Here is a 16102-nt window from a genome sequence, read left to right on the forward strand (position 1 = left end):
AAAGTTTTCCAGTAACAATGGCCATAGGAATTATTAACATTAGGTCCTTAAATACATGTATACAAATATGAATTAAAAATAATTAAAAATACTTCATGATCTTGAGGAATGGAGGCAAGAATGCTAGCAGCATTTCCTCATTGAATCGTAATTCCGATCCCCTGGGCAAAAAACCAACCAGCCCTTGTGACACCAGTGAAGGCAATATGGCGAGGTGTTATACTTTTAATGAAGCTTTTTGCACTATTACTCCAAGGTTCAAGTGTTTCAACAGCAAAAGGGACAAAAACATATTTTGGAGTAAGAGACGAATATTTGGATCTTTGTTATTTGCATGTAGCATCCTACATTAGGGCCCGTCCTTATTCGCAGGGACCCAAAGTCAGTTCAAAAGGTCTCTTACCATTATCACGACTAATCTACGGGGCTTACTGAGAGCAGTAATGTTAATGGCGACAAGAGGCCTTTTTATTGTATCATTAAGAGAACGGTGGTGTAAAAGACTACATTCCCTTGGATAAGAGAGACCATGACATCCGAAAGAGTCACCCCCTTTCCACACAGACAACAATTGATATACAACCAGTGACCGGACCCTTTGGTTAATAACGCTAGAAGCAGGGCAAGGGTTTTGGCAAAGTTTTTGGTTAGTATTTTCCTTAGGATTATCGTTATTTCAAGGACATTACCTTCCAGTTCTCTATCGGCTCTATACATTTGTGATTATGACTGAATTTGTTAATAAGAAATGCTATGTACAGAAGGTAGAAAGGCCGGAAGCGCAGCAGTTGAAATTTTCCTCACACCGATGCGACCATGCGACCATACAAAGTATAGCTTGAGCCTCCAGCTCTCATTAAGAAATAAATTTATAATGTTTCTAACGTTTTTTTAAAAAGGATAGATTAAGCTGCCACGCAGTATGTACTTTGAGAAAAAGGCAGTGTTTTTATCTTTTGTTTACACGCTACATAAGAATTTAACAATAAGTAACAGTTATTAACAAACTTATTAAACCATTCTTCTAATAATATGTAAATACTAGATAGCGAATTGCAATTTACTAGTGACATGACATACGAATATGGTAAACTTTTTTTGTACAGGTGTGTGTGGGATTCATCGGCGCAGAATGTGGCAAAATACCCAACCAACAGTACCTACTCCATCTCTACAAGGGACCTCATGTGATCGTTATGCCGACCTCCAACGCCTAAGGAGATCCGTGGATGAATCTGGGGTCGGAGAGCCATGGAGCGTATCTGCGAACCTCTATTTATTGTGTATAAAAATATGCCATAAGAATCGAAAGCCAATCATATTATATTATGCTTGGAAGTTTAAATCACTTTATATGGAGTTCGAATGTTAATTTGCTATTTTTAAGTATATGACCAATGTTATTTACCCCAATAACTCCTTTAATAATATTAACCATAAGTGGATTTTGTACGAATAAAGTGTTGACTATTTATTGATATTTAAAATAGGGCAAACAGATTGAGAGATTATATTAAATAGGACAATAATAACATATACTGTTGATCGTTTTTTATAGAAGTGTTCCTTGAACCTGTGGGTGGGTTAACAATTTCGGTTATTAGTACAGAAAAAAGATAAAAATTTCGTAGATGTGAGTTTTAAAAATATTATTAAATTTTATAAAAAGAAATAATAAAAAAAAGATTATTCCCAACCGACTTAAGAGTGAACTATAGTTACTTTAGAGCCATGCTTATTGAAGCACAATTATTTTAAATTATTGATAAACAATTGATTTAGCTAAAATAAACCCAAATAAGAGAGCAGAGAATAGCCAAAAAATTTTGACAGGTTGACAGCACAGTTGCCAAATGTCACATTTTTATTGACATTTATTATCAAATGTTTTCTGTAGGTAACCTTAATTTCTAATATTAAGTGTTCTGTAAAGTGTACATAGCTTACAATACCAACAAGTATACTAAGTAGCTAAATAACTAGCTATTTAATTATATTGAATTAACAAACTGCAGTTTTCCATATATTTAAAATATGCCTGCTTATGAATTGGCTCTACTTTTACGAGCTATGCCAAAAGGAGAATTGAAAAAAACCTTAACTCGAATATCCCATGCTATTTTTAATCGCGGTGGAATAATTAGAAATATAGAAAATTTAGGATTCAGAGCAATGCCATACAAAACAAGTTCACATGGCTTAGTGCACCGGGAAGCTAATTATTATGTTTTTAAAATTGATACTGCTACTCAGTCCGTTGCCGATTTAAAAGAAGAATACAGTAGAGATGTTGACATAATAAGGCAAAGAGTGTTTAAAATGAATGACAACATGCAATCTTCACCATGTACATTAGCAGAAGAGCTACTTCCTCCAGCATACAGAGAAGAAGTACAGAAAATGGTTGAAGTTGGAAAAACACAAGTAAATCGCTTTACATATAAATTTAAATATAATTCTGGTCTTGATTACTATCCCTTCCAAAAGTAAATATTTAATTTCATTTAGTTAGTTGTAAATAGAATATAATAAATAGGTTTGGTAATATTTGTCTTTTATTGTAACAATTTGATAATGCAATTAAATACATATATATATATATATATATATATATATATATATATATATATATATATACCTACTGTATATCCTACTGTCACATGAAAGAGAATATATAATTTATATACAAATTTTATAAAAACTATCAATTATGTAAATTAATTGAAAGTGTTACTATTTCTCGTATAATCCCGTTTCTAAACTTTTTCTTCTGTATCTTTCATGCTGTTGTCTATTTTTAAGGTCTACAGTGATCAATTGCAGTAGAAAAGTTCCATTTAAATTTCCAACTATATTATCAATAATAATTTCTAATTATTATCTTTCACTTATACAATACATGAAACATTTGCTGAATTTTAAATTCATATTATAGAACCAAATTTAATTCAGTATGTGAATTAACAAATATGTAATTTTTTATTTTTTTATGCCTACATTAGTCACCTGGCACACAGTTTCATAAGGTTGTACTCGATTCAAACAATAGGCATAAACCAATAAGGATACTGAAATCAAAATCCCTTGAATAATACAATAAACAATTTATTAGACCCATATTTTCTTTGCTTAATATATAACATGAGTTATTTCTACCAATGTTTTATTAATAGTTCATTTTTGCATTTTGTGATGACTTTTGTTTAAAATCCATAATGTTTTGTACTTCATCAAGTTGGCAATTTTTTAAAAAATTTTGTAGTCTTTTTAACTCATCATTATTGACAAAACTTTCAGTGGAATATAATTTCCACCAGTCTACATACCATTTTGTTACTGTCTCTAAAAATAAAAATATTGAAATAAGAAAATATTATAGAAATGCAGCACTCTCCATTACTAGTAGTTTAAAATGCTGTGTTATTCTTTTATTTCAAAATTTTATATTAAATGTATTATATACTAATTAATTACATTTGTTTATCATCATAGATGTCTATAAAAACACAACTATAACTATAAAAGTAAAATCTGTAATTAAAATATTTATCTATATCTGGACTTTAAGGATTAAAATTAATTCGAAGTCTCAATTATGTATAAGAAAATTCTCTTACCCATTAATTGATCAAAATTTGTTTCAGTGTTATTATCATCTGATGAATTATAAATAAGGAGATAGTCTTCACATAATATTGGCATAGTTTCATCGTTTATGGTCATTTCATCCAAATCTAGAGAACTAAACATGAAAAATAACAAAATATGATAAAGATATAATTATTTTATCAATTTAACATGAGTAATTATTAATGGGCTTAATCATTTTTATAGAATATTGCTTTTAAAAACTTACATTACCTTATTGCCTTTTTGATATCCATTTCTTTTTTTCTTTGGTATTCAGATTTAAATTTATCTTTTAACAATTGAAATGATGTCACGCAAAAATCTTCTGGAACATCTATAAAGTATATTAAGTTTTTATTAAATTATATATTACCATATAATGTAATAATATAGTAATCAAGAAATACAAACCAAAAGAAATTTCTTCCCTTATATTTCTTTTTAAGCAACAGTTTGAAATAAAATTTTTCAATATCACTATTGTGGATATATTGTCAGACTTGAAAACAGCCGAACCACGCCTGTATTTATATACAATATATAATTAAAATGTATTTTAAATATATAAACCAAAACTAAATTCATAAGTAATTTTAATTTTTTATAAGTTTAAGCTATATATAATATTTTACAAAAATCGTGACATAATAATAATTTATGCAGGTAGTAGTTTAAGAAAAGAAAGGCAGCCAGTTGCAACGGAGTTACTTACGCTATATACGCTAAATAAATCAACAACGTTTGAGTATAATTTAAATACAAGAAATAAAATTGTTATTAAAATTTTTGTTGGAATAATAACAATAAAAACTTCATATAATGTAATATAAAACTGTATACAATAAAAAGAGCGAAAGATCGCTTCACGATTCACTCTATTGAAGTCGCGTAACAGAACATTGTGCCAAAAAAGCCGTCAAAGAAATATTGTCAACGGTTAAGGTATGGGAGTATTCTTCTTGAACTGTCGTGATTGCGATATTGATAATGATTTAAGTCACAATATACAGAATTAAATCATCACTGTATATAAAGTATAATAGTATTTTTTTTATATTAACATTTCATTTCATTTGATAATGATTCAAATTTTAAATTCGTTTATTTAAAATAAAATTATTTTACATATAGGTATCCAAATTTTAAAAATATACACTTACTGGTATTTGCATATGAGTGAGGTACCAAGAAAAGAATGTGATCGTGCAAAAGAAACTTTGTTAGCAGGTCTAGGTAGTTCTCCTGGTAGAACATCCGTTAACCAAGACGTAATTTCAGCTACCGAAAAACCTCCTGATACTTGAAGCTCACACCAAGGCCTCGGAAAATGATTAATTTCATTACTAATTTCCCCTTTTACATAAGTCATAGTAGATGCAATAAATATAACAAGTAACAGCTTGTCAAAGTTCCACAGTCCTGACTGTAATGTGGGTTAGCTCGAACTAAGGTCACCACTTCTTGAAGATCTTTTTCCACGTCGCTGCTCCAATGCAGGTTAGTAGATAAAGATGTGGTTGAATTTAAAAAAATACATGCATATCTTTTACAACGTTTTCTTTCACCGGCGAACACAGCGCGAGATGAGTTACTTACATATAAACACAAATGAAGCACATAAAATCTCAGTGTGCATGCTTAGTGGTTCTGAATTACATCTTAAGTCGGTTCATGTTTTCTAACGATTGGATCATCTCATATTTAATTTAAAAAAAATTAATACAATATAACGTTATTGATAAAAGTGAATCCTAATATATGTGTGATTTTAAGACAGTATCAGATAAATAATATGTTTATGTTTCTCAAATTTACTTTCGCCTTATTTTTAGTTGCGGTGGGTCAACCATTAAATGATACCTTTTATTTTCTTCGATTTCTAAGGGTTCATATTTTGAGTAGTGGGGTAAAATGGGCAAATGAAACTTAATAACTCGAGCGACTCTCGGAGCGCCTGCTGGTAAAATATAGACGAGCACGCGAGTGCCTTCCATCTTTGTGTCCTCAAAATTCACAATGCGCATACGCAGCCAAACTCGCCGTGTTCCAGCCTGACATCTAATTGTTGTTAACAATTCTGTTCTATTGTATTCCTAACGATACACAAATAAAATTATTGAAAGTGTGAAAGTTGTTGATAAAGTTATTATAATTATTTAGACGACGGCAACAAAAACATATATTTTTCTAGTACCAATACTAGAACAAATTAAGTAAGCTTGTTAACTTGAATATCTTACTTGTGGAGCACATGTACTGAGCACGGCTGCGTTATCAGTCTGAATTTCTAGTTGGCTATCACAATATACAAAGAGCATGTCGAGGGGTACTGCAGATGTGATTTTTGCTTCTTGCCAACCATTGTGAGTGGCTCCTGAAAGCTATTTGGGTAGATTAGAAAATTGTAAAACATTTTTTTTCGTGTTGATATATAATAGAGTTACTATTTATAAAACTTCTTTAACTTTACGCATTTAAAAATGTTGTCCTCTCAAAAGTTATCGGATTTCCTAACTGGAGACTTCCGGCCTGGTACGCTAGGAACTATACTAAAGACCTATTTTTTACTAACCTCATGTTGTATATCTAGTAAGGGTGGTGCTGACACTCCGGAAAATGAAGAACGTGTGTTCTTTTTATATTTTTCACGCTCATTTGCCGTTTGTTTTTCTAAACGTGAAACTTCGGATCTAAAACAAATTATAAAGTTCTTATTCATTATTAAAACTAGAGATAATCATATTTTAAAACCTTATAAAAACATAGTAGCATACGCACTCAAGTTTTGAACGCCGCGTAGCAAGAGCCTCACCCGAAGTTTTGTTTGACGAGGCAATAAGCCTGCTTGATCTTAAGCCGAATATTCGTCCCGAAAAAGTTGTAACAAGCAATTCTGGTTCATCCGTTCCAATACAACCGCCACATACTGAGGTTACAGGCTCACCGGAAAACTACATTAAAATATGCCGTTTAGCTGGCTGATTAGTAGAAGTTATATCATTATAATATACAGTTATATCACTATATATTTAGTTACTGATAAAGTCTTACATAAGTAAACTTCAATCTCGGTTTTTCACTCAAGTCGTCCATGCTAACAAGATACAACTGGATGGAACCATCATGCCGACCTACCGCAAGATGCGTGCCAGAATTATTGGTAAACCATCCAACGCACATGATAGAGCCCAATCCACACCCTTCCACTAAACATTTAGCGGATAACTCTGATCTAGGTAAAAAGATGAGTTAAAAAATAAAACAGTTTTTATACAGTGTCTTTATATTTAACAATTTCTAGTAGTTAGTTTGTAGAATAATAACCCAACTGAAGTCAAAAGCTTTGGTTGTGGTCAATATAGATTACCTATTCGATGCAAAAAAGTTGGTTCTATGCTCAACAATAGACATATTATTCATATTAAATAGTTTAATTTATATAATATGTAGTATACAATATCTATGTAGATAATAGCACAATTATAATTCTTATAAGTATATTTTTTTATTCTAGGCTGTTAAAGGAGGCCAGCAACGTTTTTTATTATCACTTTGATATAATTGAGGTAAGTTATAAGTGAGATTACTCTTTAACCAGATACGGCATATTTATTAAAGTACCTACATACATAAATATAAAAGAGTTATTTTACATAAGAGATGCAAAAATTGACGCGATATAATCGATCGAGGGCTTGAATAATGTATTATATTCATTACGCATTTGCGAAAAAATTGCCTCTTGAACGTCGATGACTGTTATCGGGACTTTGATAGAAAAGTTAAAGTGGACCTAATTAATTTAGTGGAATCGTGTTGTATTATAAATAGAGATTTATTAGTGCGCAATATAGCTTTTGCTAATATTTATTGCTATAATGGCCTATGGAAGGTGTATGTATGAAATATTAGAAATAAAAAAATCCTTACATGTGGCGTGGCATGAAGGTACATGATAAGATCAAAGAAAAATAAATGAATGTTAACTTTAGTACCATAATTTACCATTTTTAGGATAGTTGATAATAGTGGTACATACATTAAGGTATCGCCTAACAAAGCGTTTTATGAATAAATAATATGAATAAAACAACAAGAAAGGTTGGTCGATTTCTACATAGAAGCCATAAACGTACTTACTCATCATAAGTAATGAGCCCGATGGAACCGTCTACAGCACCATAAAATGCGTATACTTCAGATGTCGCTACAGAGTGCGGTACAATAAACCGAGTCGGCCCAGCCGAAATATGGGTCCGCTTTTGCATATTCCCGTTCTCAATAATTAGTGCTTCTTTGTTTGCAATTAACACTAATATTCGTATACGATTTCTCTTTGTATTTATGAAAGAAAAGGGACATGATCATTCAATTTAAAACAAGAACGAATAGCATAAAAACAAATACTTACATTCCGTGTAGCAAAAGCAATAGCGTCAAGCACTCTATCTTCACAAACATAGCAATAAATTTCCTGTAGTTCCCTATAAAGTGTAACCGTTCTTCCAGAACATAAAATGAGGTCGTTGCCCAAGACGCACCTAAATATAAATATCCTTTTTAACAATAAATAAACAGCAATTTTAACAGTAAAATGTATAAAAATGTGTTACATGGATGTAATCGTTTCAGAAACTGAAGTTTCAATGCTGAAGAATACTTTGCCTTTTTTAGTATAACCTTTTACTTCGTTCCCCGAAGCAGCAAAGATTTTATCTGCATTGGTTCCTAAAATAAATATATCATTTTTAAAAATAGCGTGAATCTGAGAAATTTTTAAGAATGAATCTGAAAAAAATATTTATATACAACATAATTATTAACAATAATTAAATGTATATAAACGTACATTGAGAAAAGATAGGTCAGTTTCATAATTATTAAAGAATTTAAGAAACCTAACTATATACTATGTAATACAAAAATAGAATATCTTTAAATATGATACCACTATCCATAGAAATATATATATGTAAATACCTACCTTTCGAGCGACGGATGATGAATTTGTGCTACTAATATTCTAGCAAAATAAAATTTAATAGCCTACCTACAGAGGAAGCAAGTTGTACAGAAGTGATAGCTTTTCCTGGTAAGGTTTTAAAGTGGACAACTGGTTCTTCATCCTTAATACTTAAACACTGCAATACTCCATTTTTATCTCCTACTGCAAACTGTATACCAAAAAGGTAAGCTTGGTGAAAAGGTATTTAAAAAAATATATTTATTTGATTATAATTGTATTTTTAGTATTACCTTTTGTTGCACTTTTTGGTCAGTAGACGGTAAAATTTTTAACGCATCTGGATATGTTACTCCACAAAGAGTATAATCAATTCGAGCTAAATCATAATCCATTTTTAGGCTTAAGTTGGTTATTGAACTGCTAAGCAAAACAGCCTCAAAACAACTTGTAAAGAAGACCAATGTTTAGGTACTGTCGTTTCTAAGCAACAACAAATCGCCAACATGTTGATGTTAGGCTCAAAGGTCAATTAATTAATCGATCGATTGGTTAATTTCAAAATTTGTAAAAAAAATACAGAATCCGACGATAAAAATCGTTCAATATACTTTTTTTTTATTATACATTGTTTGCAGTTATACTGTATCTATAATATTAATAAAATATCGTAATATGATTTAAAAGTGCTTTTATAAGCATAGTGAAAGATTTTGTTTTTTTTTCTAAATATATATATACGAAGAACCAAGTGCACAGTCCTACTTAAAAAAAAACCTATCAAAATCAATTGGCATTTTGTCACTTTGTCAGTAAAACATAACCTAAAACGACTGGAATACTTGCCAACTGTTTTTGTTATTAGCATAGGTTTCCATTTTTTTAAATCATCTAATAACTATAACAATGGAAAACGATAAAGATAATGTAATTCAAGCTGTAGTGATAATGGATCTTTTCAATAGTAATTTTAGTCCAATATGTAACCAAAACCCTATGGTAGGTTAGATTTTAGTTTATTTGATTTAAGATTAATGTAATAGTAATTTAATAAATGCTGTCTTTATCCTCTAGGGACTTCTTCCTGTTGCAGGAATTCCCATTATTGACTATGTTTTGGAATCCCTGGTATCAGGTGGAGTGGGAGAAGCAATTTTATTTTGCTGTCAGGACAGTTTAAAAATTAAAGATCACATAAAGTAAGATTAAGATTCTGCTTATTAAAACTTTAATTTTACATCGATAAATATTTTGATTTTCATCTAACTTGTAATATTTTGTTAAGTTATTCAATTTGATATTTTAAAGGAAGTGCAAGGAAAACAAGGTGCCATGGAGCATTACACTAGATGTGCAGATAATATCATCAGACACTTGCCAGACTATGGGTGATGTGATGAGAGAAATAGATGCAGCTGGATTAGTTCGGGGATACTTTGTACTTGTAGGAATAAATAGTATAACAAATATCAATTTCACTGCCTTGTTGGAGCAACACAAGTAATATTTTCTAATATTAGTAACTCAAGTTTAATTTTATTATAGATTGAGATAAACAAGAGTAATTATAAGATCACAATAATATATCACTAACTTTATTTACATTTATATAATTATATTGGGTCTTATAGTACACCCATATATTAAAAGGAATTATATTTTTATAGTTATATTTATTCTTATTATCAGTAAGAATCCAAAATTCAAATAAAATTAATTTTTACTTTATGATTCCCAATAACTCAATAATATTTAATTAGGCAAACATGCAAGAAAGATAAAGGAGCAGCTATGACATTGGTATATAAAGAAGTTGCATGGGAACATCCATTGATAAGTAATGACAAATCATTACTATTGGCAGCTGATGGTCGAACTCATAAAATACTCATGCATCAAAAATATAAACCAAAATCTAAAGAATCTGCAGTTTCCTTACCATTGGTAAGTTCTCATCTAGTATTATTTTATCTATATAATGTTGCTTATAAATTGATTAAACTCAAATGATGGTTTAAGGATTATTGTTCCTAATAGTATTGATTGTAAATAAAATAAATAATAATATTTTCTAAATTTTTTGTTACAGGAGTGTGTGTTGCAACACTCCGAAGTCAAATTGTACCATAATTTGGTAGATGCTGGTATAGCAATATGTTCACCTTCGGTTCCTCCCCTCTTCTCTGACAATTTTGACTTTCAAACTAGAAATGATTTCATTCATGGAATTTTAATAAATGAAGACATATTAGCTAGTTCTTTATATTACACAATGTTGAAGGAAAATCAATATGCAGCGGCTATAACAAACTGGAAAACTTACCAAACTGTGTGGTCTGTGTTAATAATATTTTCGATAAAGTACTATGCTAGTAATGTGCTACTAATGTTTTTTAAATAAATTACAACTTTCTTCATGTCTTATGTTTTAGTTGGGATATTTTACACAATTGGGTGTATCCACTATCGATTGAAACTGATTCCTTTTATAAGAATACATTCATGTTCATGGGCAATCATATATTTAGAAAAACTAATTCCTCTTTAAGCAGGTATGAATCAGATAAAGAATTCTGTTTACAAATGATTAACAGTTATTAATTTTTATCTATTATTTTTACAGATCATGTGCTTTAGTAGAAGATGTATTAATAGGAGCTCAATCACATATCAGTGATATGTCAACCGTTTCAAAATCTATGATTGGAAGTAATTGTATGATAGGAAATAATGTTGTAATTCATGGCAGCCATATTATGAACAATGTTGTGATTAAAGATAACTGCCATATATTGAATTGCTTTGTTGATGATAATTGTGTAATCGAGGCTCACTCAAATTTAGAGGGTGTTGTAGTTTCCAATAATGTGTGTGTAAAAGAAGGAAGTAAGCTGCGAGGCATAATTTTAGAAGAAACTGACAATAATGGTAATCAGATAAAACTAATTGCTATCAGCAATAATTATTAATTAACATTAATATAGTTAGTTATATATAGTTAACAAAATTATTTAATGCTGTTTTAGATAAAACTTTGAAAAAAACATCATCAGAGTCTGGAACTGAATGGGAGAATGAGTCATCTGGCAAAGAAGATGATGAATATGTTGGCTTTGAAAAAGAATGGAGTGACAGTGAGTCATGCTACTCTTCTGACAGCAGTGCTGAATCGTCATTACCCGATTCACCAATTCCAGAAGATACAAACAGTGAGTTTAATTTTAAATCATTTACATATTGTATGTTCATTGCTGCCAATAAATATTCCAATTTACTTTTTCTTTATGTTCTAGACTATACAATTCTTTATTATTATATTATTGTATTTTTTTATTCTTATTTATTTTTAGTATTCCTTCAAGAGGTTATAGACAGTTTAGCAAGAGGATATGAAGATAACCTGAAATGTGATTATCTAATACTTGAAATTAATTCATCAAGATATGCTTATAATATTCAGTTGAATGAAGTTAACTTCTTTGTTGTAAGAGCTTTATTGAGTTTGCCAATCTTGGAGAACAGCAAGAATGTTCTTACTACTGTTAAAGACATTTTAAAGTTCTTCCGTCCTGTTATAGCTAATTACATTAAAACAAAATCATCAATTATGGATTGTTTGAAAGCTGTGGAAGTAAGTAAAGAATGTCTAGTGAGGATATTTCCATGTATAAAAAGGTTTTACAACATGAAATTAATTGATTTACATTTTTCTTCAGGATAGCTGTATAAAAAATGGTTGGCTAGAAGGCAGAGCAGGCCAAATCATCCATTTACTGTATGAAGCAGATGTAGTTGATGAGGATTCCCTGTTGGTGTGGTATGAAGATTTAAAAGAAAATGAAAGTCCAATTAACAATCAAACTTCTATTGTTAAATTTTTTGAATGGCTTCAAGAAGCAAGTGAAGAAAGTGAAGAATCAGACTAAGATAATATTAAATGAAATTAAAAAATCCATTTGTGTTGGAATTTTGCTACTTATAAACCTAAATTAAGTGTTATTATAAGACAGAATATTGTACAGTTATTTATACTTGTGCGATCAATTGCCTTAAGTGACAATGCATTAATGTTGAAAATAAATTATAAAGACAAAATCATAACTCAGAGAAGGCATGTCATTATTTTATTACTCAATAAATAATATTAATTTCTTAATGTTATGTATAGTTTTTGTAAAAAGAGAAAATATAGTAAAAAATAATATATTATCGGATAGTTGCATATTGCTGAAACTCTACAGTAGAAAAATTTCTAAATTTGTTAATATCAAATGATGTAGGTTCACAAGGAGAATGAATTTTTATTTGTCTCATATGTGTATCTCTTCCGTTTTGATGATTGCTTAACACTGCTATTTGAATCATATATGTTCTAATAGGCCGTTCATGAATATCTTTGATTGGTATCATTTCCCATCCTGAAACAAAATTGTTAACATATGTTTATATATCGTATTTCATTAAATACAGTCTCCATATAAAAACAGTGTAATGAGTTTTTTTACTTACCACTTGGTTCAATTAATTCGATCACTTCAATTTCCTGTAGATCATTAAAATGTGTTCCAGCTCTAATAGAAATCCTACTTGGTGTGTAACTTTCGTCAAGTTTGTAGTCAGTATAGATGTAAATATGAGAAACCATAGTTTTCCTTTGAAACTGAATATTGACTAGGTGAGGTAACTGACCATCTGATTGCCAATAAGTATCCATACAATCATCCCGCAACTGGTCAATTCCAAAACCTAAAATATGCTTATATTATAGAATATACTTCTAAATTACTTCTAAATTTATAATATTACATCAATCATGACAACATATATTATTTAATATAAAAATCCAAGAAAACTTTGTTGTATTAGTTTAGTATTTTTTGAATGCATTAATTACTTTATTATAAGAAATGTTTTTTTTTTACATTTATTGACAATATCTACCAACAAGGTAAATTAAATCAATGAATACTATTAACAAATAAGGATAAATTAACTGAGCAAGGTTTTGGACATCAAAATTCTCACTATACTAGAAAAAAATTGCAAATAGAGGAAATGCTTTATTACTCCAAAGTAGATGCAAGATAAAGACTTAACTATGTAATTAATTATAAGGATAGTCAATTAAGCCAAGTTGTTAAAGAGATGGGAATGAAAATATTACTATTCATAAAATATTGTTTATTAAAACTATACATTATATCAAAAATAATTTTGGATAATATTATTGTTTGTTTTTGATTAATTTATTATTTGTATATGCATAGTAGGACTCAAAAATACTTATAAAAATACTAATCAGTAAAATTTAAATCAATTAAATACTATTGAGAGAGAAATATAATATATAAACTAAATAAATAGCAATGAAACTAAAGCAAAACAAACTGTAATACTGAGGTGGTGATAGGCTAGTTGAATCACATAGTACAGTGATGATAGGTAGATGGGCCAATTCTAAATATAAAGTAAAAGAAATGGTGCTTAAATCTTAGCTAATAATAGTAACATCATTTTAAAAGTAATGTTATTTACTACATCACAAATAAATATATTATGACCTGGTTTACACGATGATAAGCTCCATATTGCATGGTTCCCTACTTCTCGCACAGCTCCTGATCTTTCACTTACGAGCGGATCTTTTTCTGATGCCATTGTACAACAACTAAGCAATTATTATAATATTAAAACAAAATATTGATTGTTTTTGTATTAAAAATACCTACATAGTACATAAACAACTGTTAAGCTTTCAAATGTCAATGTCAATATTGTCAAGAGGAAACCTACAGATATATGTTGACAAGATAAAACGATCGATCAAAACCTCAATTTTATTACAACTTCTCAACTATTATATTTTATTAAATACAATATTTTGTTTTAACATAGTTGTTGTATACCGGGTGTGATAAACAGTTATCGCCTGGCTATCCAACAAAATCAACATTGTATGAAAATATATTTAATTTTACACCGATATTTCACTATAAACTACAGTGACTAAGCTAATACTATGGTCCCGTTACATGTAATTATAATAACCAAATCACCCTTTAAACCAGAATATAACAATACGAGATAAATAGGTGGTTAATATTAAATTTTCAACAAATACTAATATGCTATACATTTAATGAATAGGTGGGGACAGTAGGTGTGTATGTGTTCTCGAAGGCCTTATGTCAAAACAAGATTATACATTCACTATTCTCTACATTATACATTGAGTCTGTGAAATGAAATTCTATTATAAGCACTGAAAAAGCTATGACATTAATCGAAATTTTAAATTTATTTTAAGCAAAGCTATCGGTAATTCCCTGTATGATATTTTGTTATTACTATTATATAGTTATTACCATGGTATTTGTTTTTTTTTTTCCTTAAATTCCAGACTGTAATTAATGTATATGAGGCTATAATAATTCATAACAAAGGTTTTATAAATAAATAAGTTTAAAATCGTTGTGGTTTCACATATATATATATATATATATATATGAAACCACAACGATATATATATATATATATATATATATATTATATAGATAAATTCGGTCGCCCAGTGATATGCCGTATAGCTGAGCTACCTTGCGAATGAGAGGGCAAAGGACTACTAGTAAATTAGTAATACACCTTGTTATTTGGGTGACAAGCTATGTCTCAACTGAACGCTATCTATCAAATTGGGTATTTGAGGATGTAGAAATAAAAAAAAAAAAAAAAAACAAATAAATACTTATTTATTTTACTTTGGGCTGTTATTCTATTTTTTTTCCTAGCAAATTTATTTCAAGCAAAAAGACTCTATTTATTTTATCTAAGTAAATAAAATACCCATAAAATCTATTTAACTCTTCAAAATGTTACCTACCTAATTTTATCTGACTTAATTTTATTAGTTTTTTCTTTTATTTACACTTTTTAGGCTTAGCTTGAGTAACTTAGATAGCACTAAAACTTTTAAGCACTTTTATTTTTGGTAGTAGCATAATATTACTAAAACGTCGTGATTTTATTATCTTTGCATATTACTATGTAGGTTTATGTTTTCAAATATATTTAAAAAAAAAAATACATATTTTAAAACAATATTTGTGTCATTTGTCAATGTAATGTTTTATTAAAATAAACGATCACGTAACTACACATACAGAATAAAGCGTTCAAAAGTATATATAAATAATATGATTTTCGGTAAAAAACAAATGGAGCAACTATCCGGCTTTTTGACCTCTTTCCTAGGTTATAGCGTGGCTGGATTTGTGAGCATGGTATATTGCACCGATTGGAAAGCTATATGCACATATATTCCATTTTATAAAAATAAATTTACTGACGATGGTACGAAACAATGACTTCATTCTTGTATAAAATTCAAGTAAAGTAACATTCAGTCATATTACGCTTAATACTTAGCATATTCAAGAGATTATAATAGTAACTGGATTCAACAGCACGCGTTATGTTTGGGGCACGTGATAACATATTCTGTTTCAATTG

At 29.3% G+C, this 16102-nt stretch overlaps 4 protein-coding genes across 8 annotated transcripts; 2 read left to right on the plus strand and 2 right to left on the minus strand.

Moving 5' to 3' along the window:
• The first annotated feature begins 1884 nt into the window (after positions 1-1884).
• LOC125077801 (probable 28S ribosomal protein S6, mitochondrial) lies at positions 1885-2516 on the plus strand. The gene has a single exon (XM_047689866.1). It carries the CDS (start codon positions 2035-2037, stop codon positions 2488-2490), a length of 456 nt encoding a protein of 151 aa, XP_047545822.1. The 5' UTR covers positions 1885-2034; the 3' UTR covers positions 2491-2516.
• A 607-nt stretch (positions 2517-3123) lies between these two features.
• On the minus strand, positions 3124-9113 carry LOC125077777 (Bardet-Biedl syndrome 7 protein homolog). 3 transcript variants are annotated; one of them, XM_047689829.1, is made up of 15 exons: positions 8887-9112; positions 8681-8804; positions 8244-8358; positions 8042-8171; positions 7771-7964; positions 6682-6862; positions 6409-6581; positions 6203-6320; positions 5871-6011; positions 5491-5723; positions 4791-4949; positions 4042-4151; positions 3862-3964; positions 3618-3742; positions 3124-3342 (listed from the first exon to the last, which is right to left on the minus strand). In XM_047689829.1, exons 1-15 carry the CDS (start codon positions 8986-8988, stop codon positions 3167-3169), a joined length of 2184 nt encoding a protein of 727 aa, XP_047545785.1. In that variant the 5' UTR covers positions 8989-9112; the 3' UTR covers positions 3124-3166. The 3 variants fall into 3 exon arrangements, with proteins under 3 accessions (XP_047545785.1, XP_047545784.1, XP_047545786.1); XM_047689828.1 differs by having other exon boundaries at positions 8042-8186; XM_047689830.1 differs by lacking the exon at positions 3124-3342 and having other exon boundaries at positions 3619-3742; positions 3857-3964; positions 8042-8186; positions 8887-9113.
• Positions 8799-12546, plus strand: LOC125077779 (translation initiation factor eIF-2B subunit epsilon). 3 transcript variants are annotated; one of them, XM_047689834.1, is made up of 10 exons: positions 8799-8819; positions 9687-9792; positions 9902-10093; positions 10354-10537; positions 10683-10927; positions 11026-11145; positions 11217-11521; positions 11620-11802; positions 11944-12224; positions 12310-12546. In XM_047689834.1, exons 3-10 carry the CDS (start codon positions 9978-9980, stop codon positions 12517-12519), a joined length of 1644 nt encoding a protein of 547 aa, XP_047545790.1. In that variant the 5' UTR covers positions 8799-8819; positions 9687-9792; positions 9902-9977; the 3' UTR covers positions 12520-12546. The 3 variants fall into 3 exon arrangements, with proteins under 3 accessions (XP_047545790.1, XP_047545787.1, XP_047545788.1); XM_047689831.1 differs by lacking the exon at positions 8799-8819 and adding an exon at positions 9399-9592 and having other exon boundaries at positions 9668-9792; XM_047689832.1 differs by lacking the exon at positions 8799-8819 and adding an exon at positions 9519-9592.
• Positions 12547-12684: 138 nt separating this feature from the next.
• On the minus strand, positions 12685-14360 carry LOC125077780 (anaphase-promoting complex subunit 10). The gene is made up of 3 exons (XM_047689835.1): positions 14155-14360; positions 13103-13339; positions 12685-13011 (listed from the first exon to the last, which is right to left on the minus strand). The coding sequence occupies exons 1-3, from the start codon at positions 14249-14251 to the stop codon at positions 12800-12802; spliced, it is 546 nt and encodes a 181-aa protein (XP_047545791.1). The 5' UTR covers positions 14252-14360; the 3' UTR covers positions 12685-12799.
• Positions 14361-16102: the final 1742 nt, after the last annotated feature.

The sequence above is a fragment of the Vanessa atalanta genome, chromosome 4 (genome assembly GCF_905147765.1).
Source record: "Vanessa atalanta chromosome 4, ilVanAtal1.2, whole genome shotgun sequence".
NCBI classification, from domain to species: Eukaryota; Metazoa; Arthropoda; class Insecta; order Lepidoptera; family Nymphalidae; genus Vanessa; species Vanessa atalanta.

Coding starts and splice junctions, on each gene's coding strand:
- LOC125077801 (XM_047689866.1), top strand. CDS start 2,035: ATGCCTGCTTATGAATTGGCTCTACTTTTACGAGCTATGCCAAAAGGA.
- LOC125077779 (XM_047689831.1), top strand. CDS start 9,500: ATGGAAAACGATAAAGATAATGTAATTCAAGCTGTAGTGATAATGGAT. Junction 10,094..10,353: donor GCCTTGTTGGAGCAACACAA/GTAATATTTTCT, acceptor ATATTTAATTAG/GCAAACATGCAAGAAAGATA. Junction 11,803..11,943: donor AATTCCAGAAGATACAAACA/GTGAGTTTAATT, acceptor ATTTATTTTTAG/TATTCCTTCAAGAGGTTATA.
- LOC125077777 (XM_047689828.1), bottom strand. CDS start 8,988: ATGGATTATGATTTAGCTCGAATTGATTATACTCTTTGTGGAGTAACA. Junction 8,805..8,886: donor ACCAAAAAGTGCAACAAAAG/GTAATACTAAAA, acceptor TTTGGTATACAG/TTTGCAGTAGGAGATAAAAA. Junction 6,582..6,681: donor CGAGATTGAAGTTTACTTAT/GTAAGACTTTAT, acceptor ATTTTAATGTAG/TTTTCCGGTGAGCCTGTAAC.
- LOC125077780 (XM_047689835.1), bottom strand. CDS start 14,251: ATGGCATCAGAAAAAGATCCGCTCGTAAGTGAAAGATCAGGAGCTGTG. Junction 13,340..14,154: donor CTTATCATCGTGTAAACCAG/GTCATAATATAT, acceptor AGCATATTTTAG/GTTTTGGAATTGACCAGTTG. Junction 13,012..13,102: donor CGAATTAATTGAACCAAGTG/GTAAGTAAAAAA, acceptor ATTTTGTTTCAG/GATGGGAAATGATACCAATC.